This window comes from Tarenaya hassleriana, unplaced genomic scaffold, assembly GCF_000463585.1.
Source record: "Tarenaya hassleriana unplaced genomic scaffold, ASM46358v1 Cleome47, whole genome shotgun sequence".
Lineage (NCBI taxonomy): Eukaryota > Viridiplantae > Streptophyta > Magnoliopsida > Brassicales > Cleomaceae > Tarenaya > Tarenaya hassleriana.
Window position 1 is genome coordinate 2,079 of NW_010967396.1, and position 16,313 is coordinate 18,391.

At 41.6% G+C, this 16,313-nt stretch overlaps 4 protein-coding genes across 4 annotated transcripts; 3 read left to right on the forward strand and 1 right to left on the reverse strand.

The window, feature by feature from the left end:
• Positions 1-698: 698 nt before the first annotated feature.
• LOC104825453 (indole-3-acetic acid-amido synthetase GH3.17-like) lies at positions 699-5,165 on the forward strand. Its single transcript, XM_010557775.2, has 5 exons — positions 699-1,072; positions 1,479-1,580; positions 1,679-1,819; positions 1,949-2,595; positions 4,495-5,165. The coding sequence occupies exons 1-5, from the start codon at positions 783-785 to the stop codon at positions 5,082-5,084; spliced, it is 1,770 nt and encodes a 589-aa protein (XP_010556077.1). The 5' UTR covers positions 699-782; the 3' UTR covers positions 5,085-5,165.
• A 158-nt stretch (positions 5,166-5,323) lies between these two features.
• LOC104825454 lies at positions 5,324-10,197 on the forward strand. Its single transcript, XM_010557777.2, has 4 exons — positions 5,324-6,766; positions 7,428-7,999; positions 8,095-8,314; positions 8,722-10,197. The coding sequence occupies exons 1-4, from the start codon at positions 5,534-5,536 to the stop codon at positions 10,072-10,074; spliced, it is 3,378 nt and encodes a 1,125-aa protein (XP_010556079.1). The 5' UTR covers positions 5,324-5,533; the 3' UTR covers positions 10,075-10,197.
• A 1,022-nt stretch (positions 10,198-11,219) lies between these two features.
• On the forward strand, positions 11,220-12,679 carry LOC104825456 (E3 ubiquitin-protein ligase At3g02290-like). The gene is made up of 6 exons (XM_010557779.1): positions 11,220-11,231; positions 11,329-11,435; positions 11,601-11,727; positions 11,812-12,121; positions 12,202-12,311; positions 12,428-12,679. Exons 2-6 carry the CDS (start codon positions 11,356-11,358, stop codon positions 12,452-12,454), a joined length of 654 nt encoding a protein of 217 aa, XP_010556081.1. The 5' UTR covers positions 11,220-11,231; positions 11,329-11,355; the 3' UTR covers positions 12,455-12,679.
• LOC104825455 (protein NRT1/ PTR FAMILY 6.1) lies at positions 12,457-15,805 on the reverse strand. The gene is made up of 5 exons (XM_010557778.1): positions 15,322-15,805; positions 14,987-15,204; positions 14,317-14,897; positions 13,879-14,227; positions 12,457-13,347 (listed from the first exon to the last, which is right to left on the reverse strand). The coding sequence occupies exons 1-5, from the start codon at positions 15,566-15,568 to the stop codon at positions 12,847-12,849; spliced, it is 1,896 nt and encodes a 631-aa protein (XP_010556080.1). The 5' UTR covers positions 15,569-15,805; the 3' UTR covers positions 12,457-12,846.
• Between the last annotated feature and the right edge of the window lie 508 nt (positions 15,806-16,313).

A 16,313-nucleotide genomic window follows, 5' to 3' on the forward strand; every position in this document is an offset into this window, starting at 1 on the left:
GGAATTACAAAACCAATTCAAAGAAACGTCTTCTTATGCAAGTGGAATCATTCATTACACGACACATCATCACTTCACTTCCAGCGGATCTCTTCGCTCTCTCACGTTCCGAAGCCAAAGGGGGAAGGCTTCCGGTCGTATTTTTCAACAGTTATCGTCTCTAATCTCCGAGGTACGTATTTCTTCAACAGCTTGAATTTTATATATATATATATATATATATCGATTTAAATTTTTTGAAATTCCACTTAATAATTCCAATTAAATCGATTTAAATTTTCATTCTCACTCTCGGCCCATTATTTACCAGGAAAAAAAATCCCGATTTATTGTTGCTTTTGATTTTCTTTGGGTTCCTTTCCACACAAAAAAAGCCCTAAAAAAGAAATAAAAAGGCTTCTAGAAGTAAGGGTATAAGAGTGGAAAGTAAATCTTGCATCTTTTATATATTTATAGAAATCAAATCATTCCTGAATGATGAGTGAGTTACAGTATTTTGGGGAAAAATAGCTTACCTTATTTAAATAATAGCCGATATTCTGTTAAAATTATTCTAGATTGCTACACAATTTTTCTTTAAAACATGCTTATATTTTTTTATTGTTTTTCCGAATATAAATCTCTTTTTTCTATTTTGAGCGGTCATTTTCCTTCATTATCCCCCACAAATAACGATTTCTTTATATATATATAAACAATGTTTTTATGTGGCGACCTAAACTTGAGTTGTAATATTCTTGCAGGTAACCACCAAAAAAAAAAAAAATCGAAGCAAAAAAACCATGTTCCAGAAGTTCGATCCGACCAACCAAGAAGCTTGTCTTGCCGTGCTTGAAGATGTCACCGCAGACGCGAAGCAGATTCAAGAATCGGTGTTGGAAAATATAATTTCTCGTAACGCCCAGACCGAATATCTCGGAAGATTTCTCAACAGAGAAATCGATAAGAAAAGTTTCAAGAAGAACGTGCCCGTCATCGCCTACGAAGATCTCAGACCGTACATCGACCGTATCGCCAATGGAGAGCCGTCGGATATCATTTGTGCCCAACCCATTACTGAATTCATGTCCAGGTTCGTTTTTTTTTAAAGGATCGTTCTTCTGTAGAATCTGCAACCAAATTGTTCATATTATTGTCGGTGCGGGTTGATGCGAATGTATAGGTATCATATTATGTTGTTCATTGATGTAATGTACGAGATATTTATGGACATAATATGTAGAAAACTTTAGATTAAAATCTAAACATATGTATTATATATACACATGTATTAGCTATAGGTGTGAATTTCTTGTGGTTATATCATCGTTTGTTGTTGTTCGGTTTCAATATGAAGTTAGTTGCTCAATCAAAACCCGGGTTAGACCCGTGTTTGGATGTACATACATTTCCGATTACTCATATCAATTAGAGTTCAGTTGGCGGCAAAATTATAACTAATGACACCGATAAGACATGAGAGAACACTTGCTTTGCAGCTCGGGGACGTCCGGAGGTGTCCCGAAGTTGATTCCCATGACGGCCGAAGATTTGGACCGACGTAAATATTTTGGGCCTCTCTCGTCGGCTGTATTGGGAAAGTATGTTACGAACAATTCATTTTAATTTATGTTTTAACTGAACAAAGTAAACCGATTTACCAATAAAAGGGTTAAGACACTCATTACTTCTTTTGCAGGCACATCGAAGGTCATAAACAAGGAAAGGGGTTGCAGTTCTATTTCATCAACCGAGAAAGCGAGACGGCCTCTGGTTTGATAGTTAGAACTATGTTAACCAGCGTTTTGAAAAGTGTTAGCGCGGAGCATATGAAGTTTTGGTAATCAATCTCATATATATATACACGCGGGCGTGCGCGTACACACACACACACATATATATATATATATCGTTGTTCATTAGCTTTCGAGATATCAACATTTCATATATGTTGTTTATTGTTTTACAGGGACAGAGTTAATGCAAGTCCATATGTGGTCACGGTATGTGAAGACACTAAGCAAAGTATGTATTGCCAATTGCTATGTGGGCTGGTGCAACGAGATCATATAGTTAGGCTCGGTGCACCATTTGCATCTTCCTTCCTAAAAGTAATCAAGTTCTTGGAAGATCACTGGCAAGAGTTATGCTCGAACATAAGGACCGGTCATATTAGCGAGTGGATCACAGACATCAAATGTAGAACTTCGACTTCTAACATCCTCGGCGGTCCAAATCTTGAACTAGCTGATTTAATCGAACGCGAATGCGGTAAAACATCGTGGGAGGCCATAGTGAGAGGACTATGGCCAAGGGCAAAGTGCATCGAAGCCATTGTTACGGGTTCAATGGCACAGTACGTGCCGTTACTGGAATTCTACGGCGGAGGCCTTCCTTTGGTTGCCACATTTTATGGAAGCTCCGAGTGTTTCTTCGGCATCAATTTCGACCCTTTGTGTAAGCCGAGTGACGTCTCATATACCATCATTCCAAACTCAGCATATTTCGAGTTCTTAGAGGTAGACAAAACCCAAAAAGAAGGTGTTGTTGAAGTGGTTGATCTCGTGGACGTGAAAATAGGTCATTACTATGAACCTGTGGTCACAACGTTTGCCGGTGAGTTTGATGTTCTAAATCTCTCTTTATCTCATTTCTCGAATCTCGCTCCCTCAAGAAATTTGTCAATGGATTTTCAACGGTGTTTTAACGACGATTTTCGTTGAAATTTTCAACGGATTGCCGTTGAAATTGTCCGTTGAAAGATTTTAATCGAATTTTCAACGACATTTCCAATGGATGTCGGTTGAAAATTTCTAATGGATTTCGGTTGGAAAATAGATTGAAAATTTTCAATGGAATTCTAACGGATTTTGGTTGGAAAAAATTTCCAACGCAATGCCAACGGATTTCGGTTGAAAATTTTTATTTAAAAAATTTCAACGGAATTCCAATGGATATCAGTTGAAAATTTAGATTTTAATTGAAAACATCAATTGAAAAATATGTATATCAATATATATATATATATATATATTTAAATACATGTATTTTATATATACCTATATGTAAAGATATATATATATATATATATACACGTATAAATATATTATGTGTGTATATATATAAACACATGTGTGTATATATATATATATATTTATACATATAAATATATTATGTATACATATACGAATAAGTATTTATATATATATATATATCGACATTCGGTTCGGTTCGGTTTTGGTTTCGGTACACTTCGATTTCGGATTATGTTAAAAAAATTTAGATTTTTTTTTTAAAATTGGATTTTTCGGGAACTTTATGAAGTTTGTTTCAGTTCGATTCCAAAAAATATATCATTCGAGAATTTTGTATGGTATGGTTCGAGAAAAATACCAAAATTTTCGGTTCGGTAGGAACTGAATCGAAATTTCCACCCCATATATATATATATATATTGTATATATATACTATAAGTATATGTTATGCATATATATATATATATATATATATATATGAATTCGACTTTGTATATACGTAAATATATTTATATGAATATATATGTATAAATATTTATATATGTATATGTTTATGTATATATATATAAATATCTATATGGATAAACATTTATATATGTATATATATTTATGTTAAATCATATGAGAAATTTAATTTGGAATAGTTAGATGATTATAAATTGAAATTCTAGAATTAAGAAAATTGTGATAGAGTATTGAGGGATGGGTGACCTAATCGGAATGAGTTTTGGGTTCGATTTAGAGTCGGAGTTGGTGGCAAGGGTCATGATTGATAATATGTTTTGAATTTTTCGTTGAAATATTTCAACAGATTTCGGTTGGAAATTTGCAACGGATTGCGGTCGGAAAATACGTTGGAAATCCATTGAAATTCCGTTGAAAATTCAACGCTTGTGCAACGGATACCGATTTCCAACGGAAAATTGGTCATTTCCAACGGATTTGCCCATTGGAAATGATAATTTTTTTTTGTAGTGTCAGCCTCGCCCCCTCGACCTCGTCTCTTTCTGATTTGCCTCTCATCGGTCAAAGATCCAACGGATATCCGAGTTAAAGGTAGATACGAATGTGGCACATAAGTTTTTTGGCGTACCCAACCTCACCCCATCGAGTAACTCGATAGATATACTCGATCTTTGTCTCGCGAGAGCCAAGTACCCACAAGATGCATCAAGGGTTCGGATGGAGTACCTAACCAGTGAGTCGAGAGGAGTCGGGTCACTTGGTCGAAAGGGTCATCAAAGAGAAGGCCAAGAGTTTCTAGATGAGAGGGGTCGAGGCGAGAGGGTCGGCGAGGCGAAGAATGGAGGCGTACCTGGTCCATGGGGAGCTAAGACAACAAAATCGCTCTCGGCCACACCTAACCCTAATCCAAATCCTAGTTGCACCCTATGGTATCCGAAATTTGGGTACCCGACCCTTGTCCACTCTCTTTTCAATGTTTCAAATTGCATATCTCATAGTCTATATGAATTTTCAGGTTTATACAGGTACCGAGTAGGGGACGTGTTACGGGCAACCGGTTTCCACAACAACGCACCTCAGTTCCAAGTCGTGGGAAGACAAAAAGTGGTGTTAAGCATCGACATGGATAAAACATACGAGGAGGATCTCCTAAAAGCCATGACACAGGCGAAACATAAGCTCGAGCAACACAAACTGATGCTGACAGATTTCACAAGCTACGCAGAAACTTCTTCCTTCCCCGGACATTATGTGCTCTACTGGGAACTCAAGACCAAACTCAACGACAGAAAACTCGAGCTTGACCCTGTTGTAATGGAGGAATGCTGCTTCATCGTAGAGGAATCTCTCGACGCTGTTTACAGGAAATGTCGGACCAACGACAAGAACATAGGACCGCTCGAGATAAAGGTGGTGAAACAAGGCACTTTCGACGAGTTGATGAATTTGTTCGTGTCCAGAGGCTCTTCGGTTAGTCAGTACAAGACACCTAGATCTGTTGTATTCGAAGATGCCTTGAAGGTTTTGGATTCTGGTGTTTTGTCCGAATTTTTCAGCTCGAAAACTCCTTCGTGGGAGCTTCACGAGCTACATTCTGGTCAATAAGTCTTTTTTTTTTTTTTCATATGTTCAAGCTTTGGATTTGATGTTGAATTTTTATTCCAGTTGCAGCTTCATTTGATTTTGTATGATTAAACATAATAATGGGTCGTTTAGTATTCGAAAAAATGAGTATTCATGTGTGAGACATTCGGCAATCATCACAGTTTCTTGACCTCAGAATTCGGATTTCGAAGTTGCTGATTCAATCGGAGACTTTCTATGGATAGAAAAACCGACCCGTTTGTTTTCCCTTGAGCAGCTATCTTCTATATGCTTGCATACCATGCACGTCCAATGCGGGCCCACTTGTCAAAATCCAACGGCTCCTGTTCTTCCGAACACGTCAGAGTCTCCGCCAGATCGAACCACGACTCGAGCGATACACAGATCTTTTCCTCGTCAGTAAACGGACAGAGACGCTTTTTCTCTCTCGAAGAAATTTCCCGGCGACGATGATGCCACCGGAGCTTCAGCCGCGGCTGTTCCGGCCGCATATCTCCCCCTCCTCCTCCGGAGAACCCACGTTGTCTTCCCCCGGCGCTGCCTCCTCTTACTCCCCTGGCTCTCGCCGGAGCTTCCGCGACGGCGGCGTAGCTGCTGCTCCGTCGAGATCCATGGCAAACTCTCGATTCTCGCCATCTTCTTTCGCCTACAACGGCCGCATCGCCGTCGCTCTGGCGCCTTGCGTTGCCTTCCTCCTCGACCTCGGCGGCGCTCCGGTGGTCGCGACCCTCACCATCGGGCTCATGATCTCGTACATCGTCGATTCTCTCAACGTCAAGTTTGGGGCCTTCTTAGGGATATGGATGTCGCTTATCGCGGCTCAGATCTCTTTCTTCTTCACCTCTTCTCTTGTCTCCTCCTTCAATTCCGCCCCTCTCGGCCTCCTCGCGGCGTTTCTATGCGCTGAGACCACCTTTCTCATCGGATGTTGGGCTTCGCTTCAGTTCAAATGGCTTCAGTTGGAGAATCCCTCCATTGTTCTCGCTCTCGAGCGCCTCTTGTTCGCCTGCGTCCCTATCACTGCCTCAGCTCTCTTCGCCTGGGCTACTATCTCCGCCGTTGGGATGAACAACGCTTCTTACTATTTCCTGGTCTTCAATTGCGTCTTCTACTGGGTATTCTCTATTCCTAGGGTTTCTTCTTTCAAGACCAAGCAGGAGGCGAAGTTCCATGGAGGAGAGATCCCTGATGATAACTTGATCCTTGGGCCACTCGAGAGCTGTTTCCATACGTTGAATTTGCTGTTTATGCCTCTTCTCTTTCACGTGGCTTCACATTACTCTGTGATATTCTCCTCAGCTGCTTCAGTGTCAGATATGTTGCTCCTGTTCTTTATCCCTTTCCTGTTCCAGCTCTACGCCTCCACAAGAGGTGGGCTATGGTGGGTTACCAAGAATTCTCATCAACTGCAGAGCATTCGGGTCGTTAATGGTGCCATTGCCATGGTCATTGTCGTGATCTGTTTGGAGATTAGAGTTGTTTTCCACTCGTTTGGGAAGTATATTCAAGTGCCGCCTCCGTTGAATTATCTTCTGGTGACCACTACATTGCTCGGAGGTTCTGCTGGGGCTGGTGCTTTTGCTCTTGGTATGATCTCAGATGCTCTTAGCTCTGCCTTTTTCACAGCTTTGGCTGTGGTTGTGAGCGCTGCAGGAGCTATTGTTGTAGGATTTCCAGTTCTGGTAAGCTTTCTCTTCCAACTTCCAAGATCACCAATCTTTTACTAGTGATATTTAGTAGCTTGTCTCTTTAGCATCCTCTATGCAATCCTTGTCTGCCATAAGATAAGAGATGGGTTTTGTCTCCTTAGGCTGGCTTTGTGGCAATATACTATAGCCATGTGTTATTTTCATCTTGATCTGAAATGTCTTGAAAGACGGGCAGGAACAGAAAAGTCGGTGTTGTTGTTCTCTTATGGTGAGTGGATAAGTAATGAAATCCTTTGAAGTCTTTGGTAAAAAGTGATATTGGTGAAATGCATGGAAGAACATTAGCAAATGTATGTTTCATTTTTGCCCGTGTTTGCGCCTCTGTTGTTCACTTGTTATAAAACTGGCTTCTTACATACTCTTAATCCGAGGAAGTTACTGCTGGTTGTACCTGGAAGTTGAAATGTTATGAATAATATTTACTAGGGCATATCTGTTGATACAGTTGCTTCGCGGGCTACCATTTTCCATATAGCATATTGTTCTATATCCAAAGGTTTTTTTCTTGCTGAAAGTTGACACCTTGGATCATGTTTGATGTCACAATGTCTATGCCTTGGTATAGTAGGTCGTTGATATGTAAATGACTTGCTGGAACTTAACAGGTAATTCACATTTTCTTTTTATCTTGCAGTTCATTCCTCTTCCAGCGGTTTCTGGGCTTTATTTTGCCCGTTTCTTTACGAAGAAGAGTTTGCCCTCTTACTTTGCATTTGTTGCTCTTGCAAGTTTAATGGTTATATGGTTCGTTATGCATAACTATTGGGACTTAAACATTTGGATGGCTGGCATGTTCCTTAAATCGTTCTGTAAGCTTATAGTGGCCAACATTATCCTAGCCATGGTCATCCCTGGTCTTGTCCTTCTCCCGTCGAAACTTCACTTCCTGACCGAAGCTGGTTTGATCAGTCACGCATTATTGCTGTGTTACATCGAGGACCGGTTTTTCAACTACTCGAGCATATATTATTATGGAATGGAAGATGACGTGATGTATCCTAGCTACATGGTCATCTTGACAACTCTGGTGGGCTTGGCTGTAGTGAGAAGACTGAATGCTGATCGTCGAATTGGACAGAAGTCTGTCTGGATCTTGACTTGTCTGTATTCGGCTAAGTTAGCTATGTTGTTTTTGTCGTCAAAATCAATAGTTTGGGTATCTGCAGTTCTCCTGTTGGCTGTTTCCCCTCCATTGCTTCTCTACAAGTATGTAGCTATCAATTTCATTCCTGTAAACATCATTCTGTTTTGATTTTTTTTTTTACATTTTGCCTGATCTATTCTACCTGTGGACTTTTCAGGGATAAGTCAAGAACTGGCTCTAAGATGAAACCTTGGCAAGCTTATGCTCATGCCGGGGTTGTTGCTATATCTGTTTGGTTTTGCCGGGAAACAATCTTTGAAGCGTTGCAATGGTGGAACGGGAGATCTCCATCTGATGGCTTACTTCTCGGTTTCTGCATCATTTTGATCGGTTTGGGCTGTGTACCAATTGTTGCTCTCCACTTTTCACATGTCCTGGTATGTCTGCTTTGTTATGTTATGTCTATGTCTGATTAGCTATACTCTACGATTAACCAGAAAAGGAAGCCGAATTATGTGCTTATAACTTACGAGTCTACCCGAAAAATAACTTTTAATTGTGCAGACCTAAAATCGAGAACATTTCTTTAACAATCTTTGTCGATATTACGATTTTGTGAAAGACTATGTGAGGTTATACTTTGAGTTTAATCGAGGTGTGAAGAAAAGGATGTTCATCGTCTGAAATGTGAAACTATTCTTGTTATCTCTATTCTTGAGAAAACTCGTGAAATGAATTTTCTTTCTTCTTCCATGTAGTCACAAGGCGATATCAGCCCCGGGTCATAGTTCTTTGTTCTGGACTAGAGTTCTCGTTCTTAAGAGTTTTTCTCCATTTTTCGCAGGCTGCTAAGAGATGCTTAGTATTGGTGGTTGCAATGGGATGCCTGTTTATTGTTATGCAGCCGCCGATGCCCGTTACATGGAGTTACCATTCCGAGATGATAAAGGCGGCTCGTCAGTCGGCTGATGATATCTCCATCTACGGCTTCATGGCATCGAAACCGACATGGCCCTCGTGGTTGCTTATCGTGGCGATCCTATTGGCTCTTGCCGCTTCCACATCTCTTATACCGATCAAGTACGTCGTAGAGTTGAGAGCGTTTTACTCGGTTGCCATGGGTTTAGCTCTCGGTGTCTACATATCCGCAGAATTCTTCCTGCAGGCTGCTATTCTGCACGCCTTGATCGTCGTAACGATGGTTTGTGCTTCGGTTTTCGTCATCTTTACACATTTTCCATCCGCCTCGAGCACGAAGCTTCTCCCTTGGGTGTTTGCGCTTCTCGTCGCTCTCTTCCCGGTTACGTATCTGTTAGAAGGTCAGGTTAGAATCGGGAGCGAGGTCGGTAATATCGATGCGTGGGATGTACAAGAGGACGATCGGAAAGTCTCGGCTTTATTAGCCATCGAAGGTGCGAGGACATCTCTTCTAGGATTATATGCAGCACTGTTCATGCTCATCGCCCTCCTGATCAAGTTCGAGCTTACTTCCCTCATGCGTGAGAAAGCCCTCGAGAGGATCGGTGTAACCAGACATAACCAGCAGGGCACCCGAGGGATTTTCCCGACACGGATGAGGTTCATGCAACAACGCCGAGCCACCTCCGTCCATACCTTATCGATCGAGAAAATAGCGGCGGATGGAGCATGGATGCCTGCAATCGGAAACGTCGCAACCATCATGTGCTTCGCCATATGCTTAATCCTCAACATCCATCTCTCGGGCGGCTCGAGCCAAGCGATATTCTTCCTCGCCCCTATCTTACTCCTCCTGAACCAAGACTCGGATCTCTTAGCTGGGTTTGGAGACAAACAGAGGTATTTCCCGGTTGTACTCGTGATATCAGCCTACTTAGCGGTATCCTCGCTCTACGCCGTCGGAGAAGAGGTCTGGTTTGGGGGAAACTCGGGCTGGGGAGTGGAAATCGGTGGTCGGGAATGGTTTTTCGGGGTGAAGAACCTCGCTCTGCTTATGATCACGGCCCCGAGCCACATTCTGTTCAACAGGTTTGTGTGGAGTTACACGACGAAGCACACGGATGCGTCGCCGATGCTGACGGTGCCGCTGAGCGTAGCGGCGGTGGTTATAACGGACGTCTTTCAGGTTCGGCTGCTTGGGATATTAGGGATCGTTTACTCATTTGCTCAGTATGTTATCTCCAGGCAACAGTATATTACCGGTTTGAAGTATATTTAGACATTACAAAAGAACAAAAGAAAACAAAAAACAGGAAGATAATGTAGGACGATGTCTTGGGCCATTTTTTGTAATGTGGAAGATGTTTTATTTTTCTACGCTGCTTTCTTTCTTTCTTTTCTCTGTGTTTCGCTCTGTTTGGTTCTCAGTCGTTGGATTTTATGGACAAAAGTAATTTTGTTTTTTCGGTTATTTTTTATTCGATTTGATTCGGTTTTAAAAAAATTATAACTTTTCTATTTTCAAATCCAATTTGGTTGAATGGAATGATATATTGTTCTATTGGAATCGATTTTATCATCCGGTTATTACCTTAGAAAATTAGGGGTGAATATTTTGGTTTTCGGTCTGATATTCAAACGATTCGATTAGAAAACGTATTTTCGTGTTTTATAAAAATTGCTTCAAACTAGAACTGAATGTTAAACGCTTCAATTCGATTCGGTTTTACCATCGGTTCGATTCGAAATAATATCGTTATACAAATAACAAATAAGTAATGAACCATAATATTTGTATATGTATATATATATATATATATATATATTAATAGATAATTTAGAGTTTGATTGGTATTTATACGGTTAAATTTAAAAATGGTTCATTCAGTTCTATAAAAAAAATATATATATATTGAATTAGAACCGAACGGTTATTGGATTTCGATTCCGACCACGATACAACTAAATTTCCGAAACGAAGTGTACATCACACCGTCTACTGTTTCTTGTCAGTATCAACTAAACTCCTATTTATTTATGGATACTTTCCTAATAAATGTTTTGTTAATATAAAGGTTTTGTTGACGAATTAAAAATCGCCAAGTATTAAAACTTTCTAAACAAATTCTCTTTTTCTTCACGTGTATTTTTTTTTGGATACTCCATAATTTCAAAAATTACCAAATTAATAATAAATGCCTCCGTACTGTAACGTTCTCCTTCCACCATTATCACCACCAACTCACCAAGACTCTAGCTTTAGACGAAGTTTCTATGAGCCCCGAGCCTCGTCTCTTCCGACTGGGCCTTCTGATCTTCCTGTCGTCCAGACAAAAGAAAAAGGCAAGTACTTTTCGTCTTAACCCTCGATTGATTTCCTCGATCTCGCAAATTTTCTTGTCGAATTTGGATGAATATGTCTTGATTTTCTTCTGGGTATCCCTCGTTTTTTTCCATCAGCTTCATCCTGTGAATCTTTATTTTTCTCTGATTCTCTGAAATTTTCAGTTTGCGTGCTCTGCAATTACTGCAGAATCGATCATTTAACCTAAACATCGTCATGGTCACGGGTTTTCTTGGATGTTTCTCTAAGAAAAGGAGAAGTATCGGAGAATTGTTCCTCTCTCTGGGGAAACCCAGGTTTATAGCCATACTGTTTCATCAATAATTTCTTGGAATTTTTACTCGAATGGGTTAATCGCGTCTTGTTTCTGATTGAGTTCCTGCAATAATCACCCTCTTGCTCTGATTCGATCTAAGAACCCTAAAGAAAAACTCTCAGCGTTTGTTCCTGCCATTTGCCAGGTTCATGGGTGCTTTGTGCTGCTCTCCTTGCAGAGATGAGTTGGTGGAAGAACTGTCCTTTTCAGGCAATTCTATTCACAGACAATGTGGCTGCGTTATATGCATCTTCCACCATCTGTTTTCGGGGGTACGGCCCGAAAAATCCTCGGACTCCATGGTCTGATTGCTTTTTTTAAGCATCACCCGATTTCGATTTCTTGTTTGTTTGCAGTACAATGCCATGTTTTATAGACTCGAAGGCCGCCATTCTCCATCACCCTTGCCCCGTAATTCTCTTTCCGAACATAGCTATACGAGAGTTCAGCGTGATGGACTGATCTTTCGGCGTGATAAATCCATGACTAATCTCCGGGAAGCTTCACAACCATTGAGGAGGAATAAGAGCAGTTCGAGTATAGAATCTTCGGGCCATGGAAAGAAATGGAATTCGGTTGATCCCCGAGAAGATGCAGCGGAAAGGACTTCTTCGGTTTTGAATCTCTCGTCCGAGGATGAAGATTTTTGTCCCACTTGTCTCGATGGTAACGTAATGGAATGACTAAATATGCATTCAAGTACTTGTGGTGTTTGTATAGACCGAATGATTTGCCTCTTTTGGCAGGATATACTCCCGAGAACCCTAAGATCCTGACGAAGTGCTCGCATCATTTTCACCTCAGTTGTATCTACGAATGGCTAGACAGGAGCGACCTATGCCCGATATGCGGCAAGGTAAGAACTTTGGAACCGGCCTTAAAAATGTAATATGGTTGGTCCATCTCGAGCTATCTTGCTCTTAATATATAAGATGGAACTGAAATCCTTATCATTCTGCCATTGTTTACCAGGAAATGGAGTTTAACGAGAACCCTTGATCCCATTTTCTCGTCATCTTAAAGACTCGAGAACTTCAGTCTGGAGAAAGCAACAACTATAACCTTCCTCGGTATATTTCCGATGCATGGAAAGGAGACCAGAGAACTGTAAGTTTCCTCTCTCTTAGGATTTTGTATAGAGAAGAAACGGATCAAAACCCGAGAATGTAAAAGATCCGCAATAATCGGGAATTATATGGAGAAAAAACTATGTTTTGTGATTCTGTTTTCGTTTGATTCGGTAAACTTTCGGTAATATTCCCAAACAAGAGTAGATCCTATTGGAGAATCCATGTCTTGAATCTCAGTTCAGATCCATTACAAGGCAGAGGAGAGAAAAGAATGTGAAACCAGTAACAGAGAGACACAAGCCAGATTCTTGCTCTGTCTCTCTATTGAAACATTGGTGTAGACTCTTCCTCACCTTCCACGGCTCTATACTCATATCTGTGAGCAAACCAGAGGAAAACACTGAAGTTCAACAAGCTCAGACCAGTGAGCAGCCAATACAAAAGATCGAATCTTCCGGTGTTTATGTTCTGCGATAGCCACGAACCCCCGTCCGGTTCGCGGGTCGCTGCCTTAACGATGCTGTTCAGAATGCTGGCGGCGAAACAGCCGAATCCGCCGGCAAGAGAAGCGTAAGCCGATCCTATGCTCTTCATCGCGTCCGGAGCTTCCTCGTAGAGGAATTCGATTAATCCTACAATGCAGAAAACTTCGGCGATACCGATCAAGCAGTACTGAATCAGCAGCCAGTATGCGCTCAGATCGGGCATCTGGGACAGGAAATTGAGCTCAAACCCGTGTTTTATCGCGTAGGTTCTTCTGTAGCCCTCGAACAGTCCTGCACAAGCCAAGGACAGGATCGAAATCGCCAGGCCCGTGCCCACCTGCATAGATAACAGTCTTGTTCAATGTCTTGTTTTGTTGTTCTAAATTGGGTTGGGCGATGGGTCGGGTACCGAGATTTTTAGGTTAACTGAATCTGAATCCGAATCTGAACATCTCATGTCTCATGAGATATTACCAGATCTCGGATCCGTTTTGGTCTGATATCCGAAATTTGGATTTCCGATATAATTTTCGAGTATTCGCGGGTATACACACGGGCTTCAAATATAATAAATTCAATTCTTTCTCAAATAATATTCACTAGGGATTGGTTCGGGTATTACCATCCAAACACGTAGGTTATTTTCATGTAGTTTCTTAAAATTTACGGGTAAAAATGTCAATTTACTGTTCACTCAGATACCCGCGGGTGATATATGTCTAGCACGTAAATACCCGAATCAAGATCGTTCTTTCGGGTTTCCCTAATAGCAAAACCCGATCTCATCTCATGTAATAGTTTGGTATCCGAAATTCGGGTTTGTTGTTTTATCAACAGGAAAGGGAAAAAGGAGAAAACTTTTAAGTACCCGTTGAAGCTGCGAGGCACCGTTAGGATGGCCGGTGATTTTTCTGATGATCGGGACGAAGACGGAGTAGTAAAGGGAGAGAAAGATGAAGATGCTGAGACCCGGGAAGGCGGCCATGGACGTCACTGGAACCTTGAGGCGTCCAATGTGCGTGTTGAGCGTATAAACTTGTTGCACCGAGAGCGTGAGGTACTCTGTCAAGACGAGATGGAACATTACGGTGCAGGCCGTGATCGGGATCAGTTTGATCAGAATCTTCACTTCCTCGACCTGCGTCACTGTGCAGAGCTTCCATGGAGACGGCTCCAACCCATCTTCTTTCAGCTGGAGTGCTGCTTTGTCCAGCCATCTGCTCAGACAGAACAAGAACCAAGCATCAAGACATGAAACCACAACATGTCTGAAATCATTGGTATGAACGAAGGGTAAAAACATTGCCTGAAACCATCAGTATGAGCGATTTTCCGACTGCCCGGGATTGCAGATTTGATGCCCGGAACCTCGTAGAGCCCGATGAACTCGCTGCTCGTGAAAGGAACATCGCGTTTACGGAAGGCCGCGACTAAAACCTGAGCCACCCGAGCCAAAGGGCTACCACCGGGCAGTCTATGCCTGTAAAGAGGCGTGCCGGCGAAGAACAGAGCGTTCGAAATCCCCATGGCTATGGCTAATGTGCCGAAAGCCATTCCCCAACCGAACTCCATCTGGATATAGACCACCAAACTGAAGGCCATGATGGCGCCAAACGTTACAGACAGATAGAAGAAGTTGAAGAACCGATCGATATGGGTTTTGTAGTTTATGCTCCTCTCGTCGAACTGGTCTGCCCCGAACGAGGAGACACATGGCCTTATACCCGCAGCTCCGAACCCGGTTAAGTACAGAACCGCGTATAGGTACAACATTTGCCACGGTTTTGCCGGTTCGCATTTTCCGAGGAGCAAGGAGTGCTGGTCACAGTTGGTCTGGTCTGGTCCAAAGATCTTCAGCGAAGCACAGAGGGTTATACCTATCAAACCCTTCTCAGGACAGGACAGAACAAGATCAAGACAAAGGTCGTATATTGGATCAGAAGGAGAAAAATGTCTGGTCATGTTTGGATACTTACGGCGAGATATATCGTCGTGAAGATAGCGATTGTCCAGTACCGACCCAAGTACGCGTCGGCCAAGAACCCTCCGAGGACAGAGGAAGCTTGGGAAATGCCGAGGAAGTTGTTGACGATGTTCGATGAACTCGAGAATGGCTTATGCATTACGTAGAACATGAACGCCACCATATTCACCGATAGCCCGAAATAAGCCATTCTCTCTGCCATCTCATTTCCTGAAAAAACCAGACATCGAATCGAACTCGGAATCTTGGTTCGGTTTCAGGGCCGAGTTACACAGACAAAGAAACAAAAAAGCTGGTAGAGCATCAAAGTGAAGAAGAGAGAGATACCGAAGATGAACAGAGCCGCCATCCAACCGCCGGTTTTCGAGAGATCGGAGATGGGTTGGCGGTGGATGTTCACCGGAGTTGTCCCTCCAGTGAACCCACGGCCGAGAGCCGAGCGTCTGTTATCGGACTCGACGAAGAACACATTCAGCTTTTTCCTCTGTACGGACGAGCTGGAGCCTCCATTATCGGCGAAGATGGCCGGAGATCGAGAATCACTCGCCGGAGATTTCATCTCCGTAATACCCATGAATTCGAATCCTCACAACTCACCAAGAACAGTTGTAAAGATCACGAATCTAAAGGTTTTTAATCTGGCGGTGCATGGAATGGAATGTCGCAAGAGAATGATTTGACCAACTATATATCGGAGACGAACCATTTTAAATATTTACTAACTAAAGTAAAATATTCGTAGGTGGAAATAAATGGTCAATAAAATTAAATGATCGGACCAAACCGGGAAAAAAAGAGGGTCGTAGGATAGTATAGTATACCACATTGCATTAATTTTTTTCTGTGTTGAACGATTTTAAATGACGGGCTATAATCCGTAAGTAGGTTTCGTCGGTTATTACAGTTTATATATGGATGCGTAGGTCGTCTATGTTGGGTATTTCGTAATAATGACGAAAAGGAAAGGATCGATGTGAATTTTTAAATTTATCTTTTTTTAGGGTTTCGTCTATATATGAATTCAGAATTAGCTTAAATAGAGTTTTTTTTTTACTTTTATTTAAAAAAGAGGGGAGAAAAAAGTCTCCGGCTTCTTAACGGGCCTTATTATAGGCCTAAGGCCCGATCTGCATACGTAACAAATATGGGCCTACATTTGGGCCTACGTACGGTACGGAGAAATTAGATGTCTACTGGGTCAGGAAGTCCGTGACCAGAGAGACAAATTTGGCCATTATATCTCCTTGGTTGATAATATGGAATAATATATATATATATATATATATATATATATATATATATATATACTCATCACAACA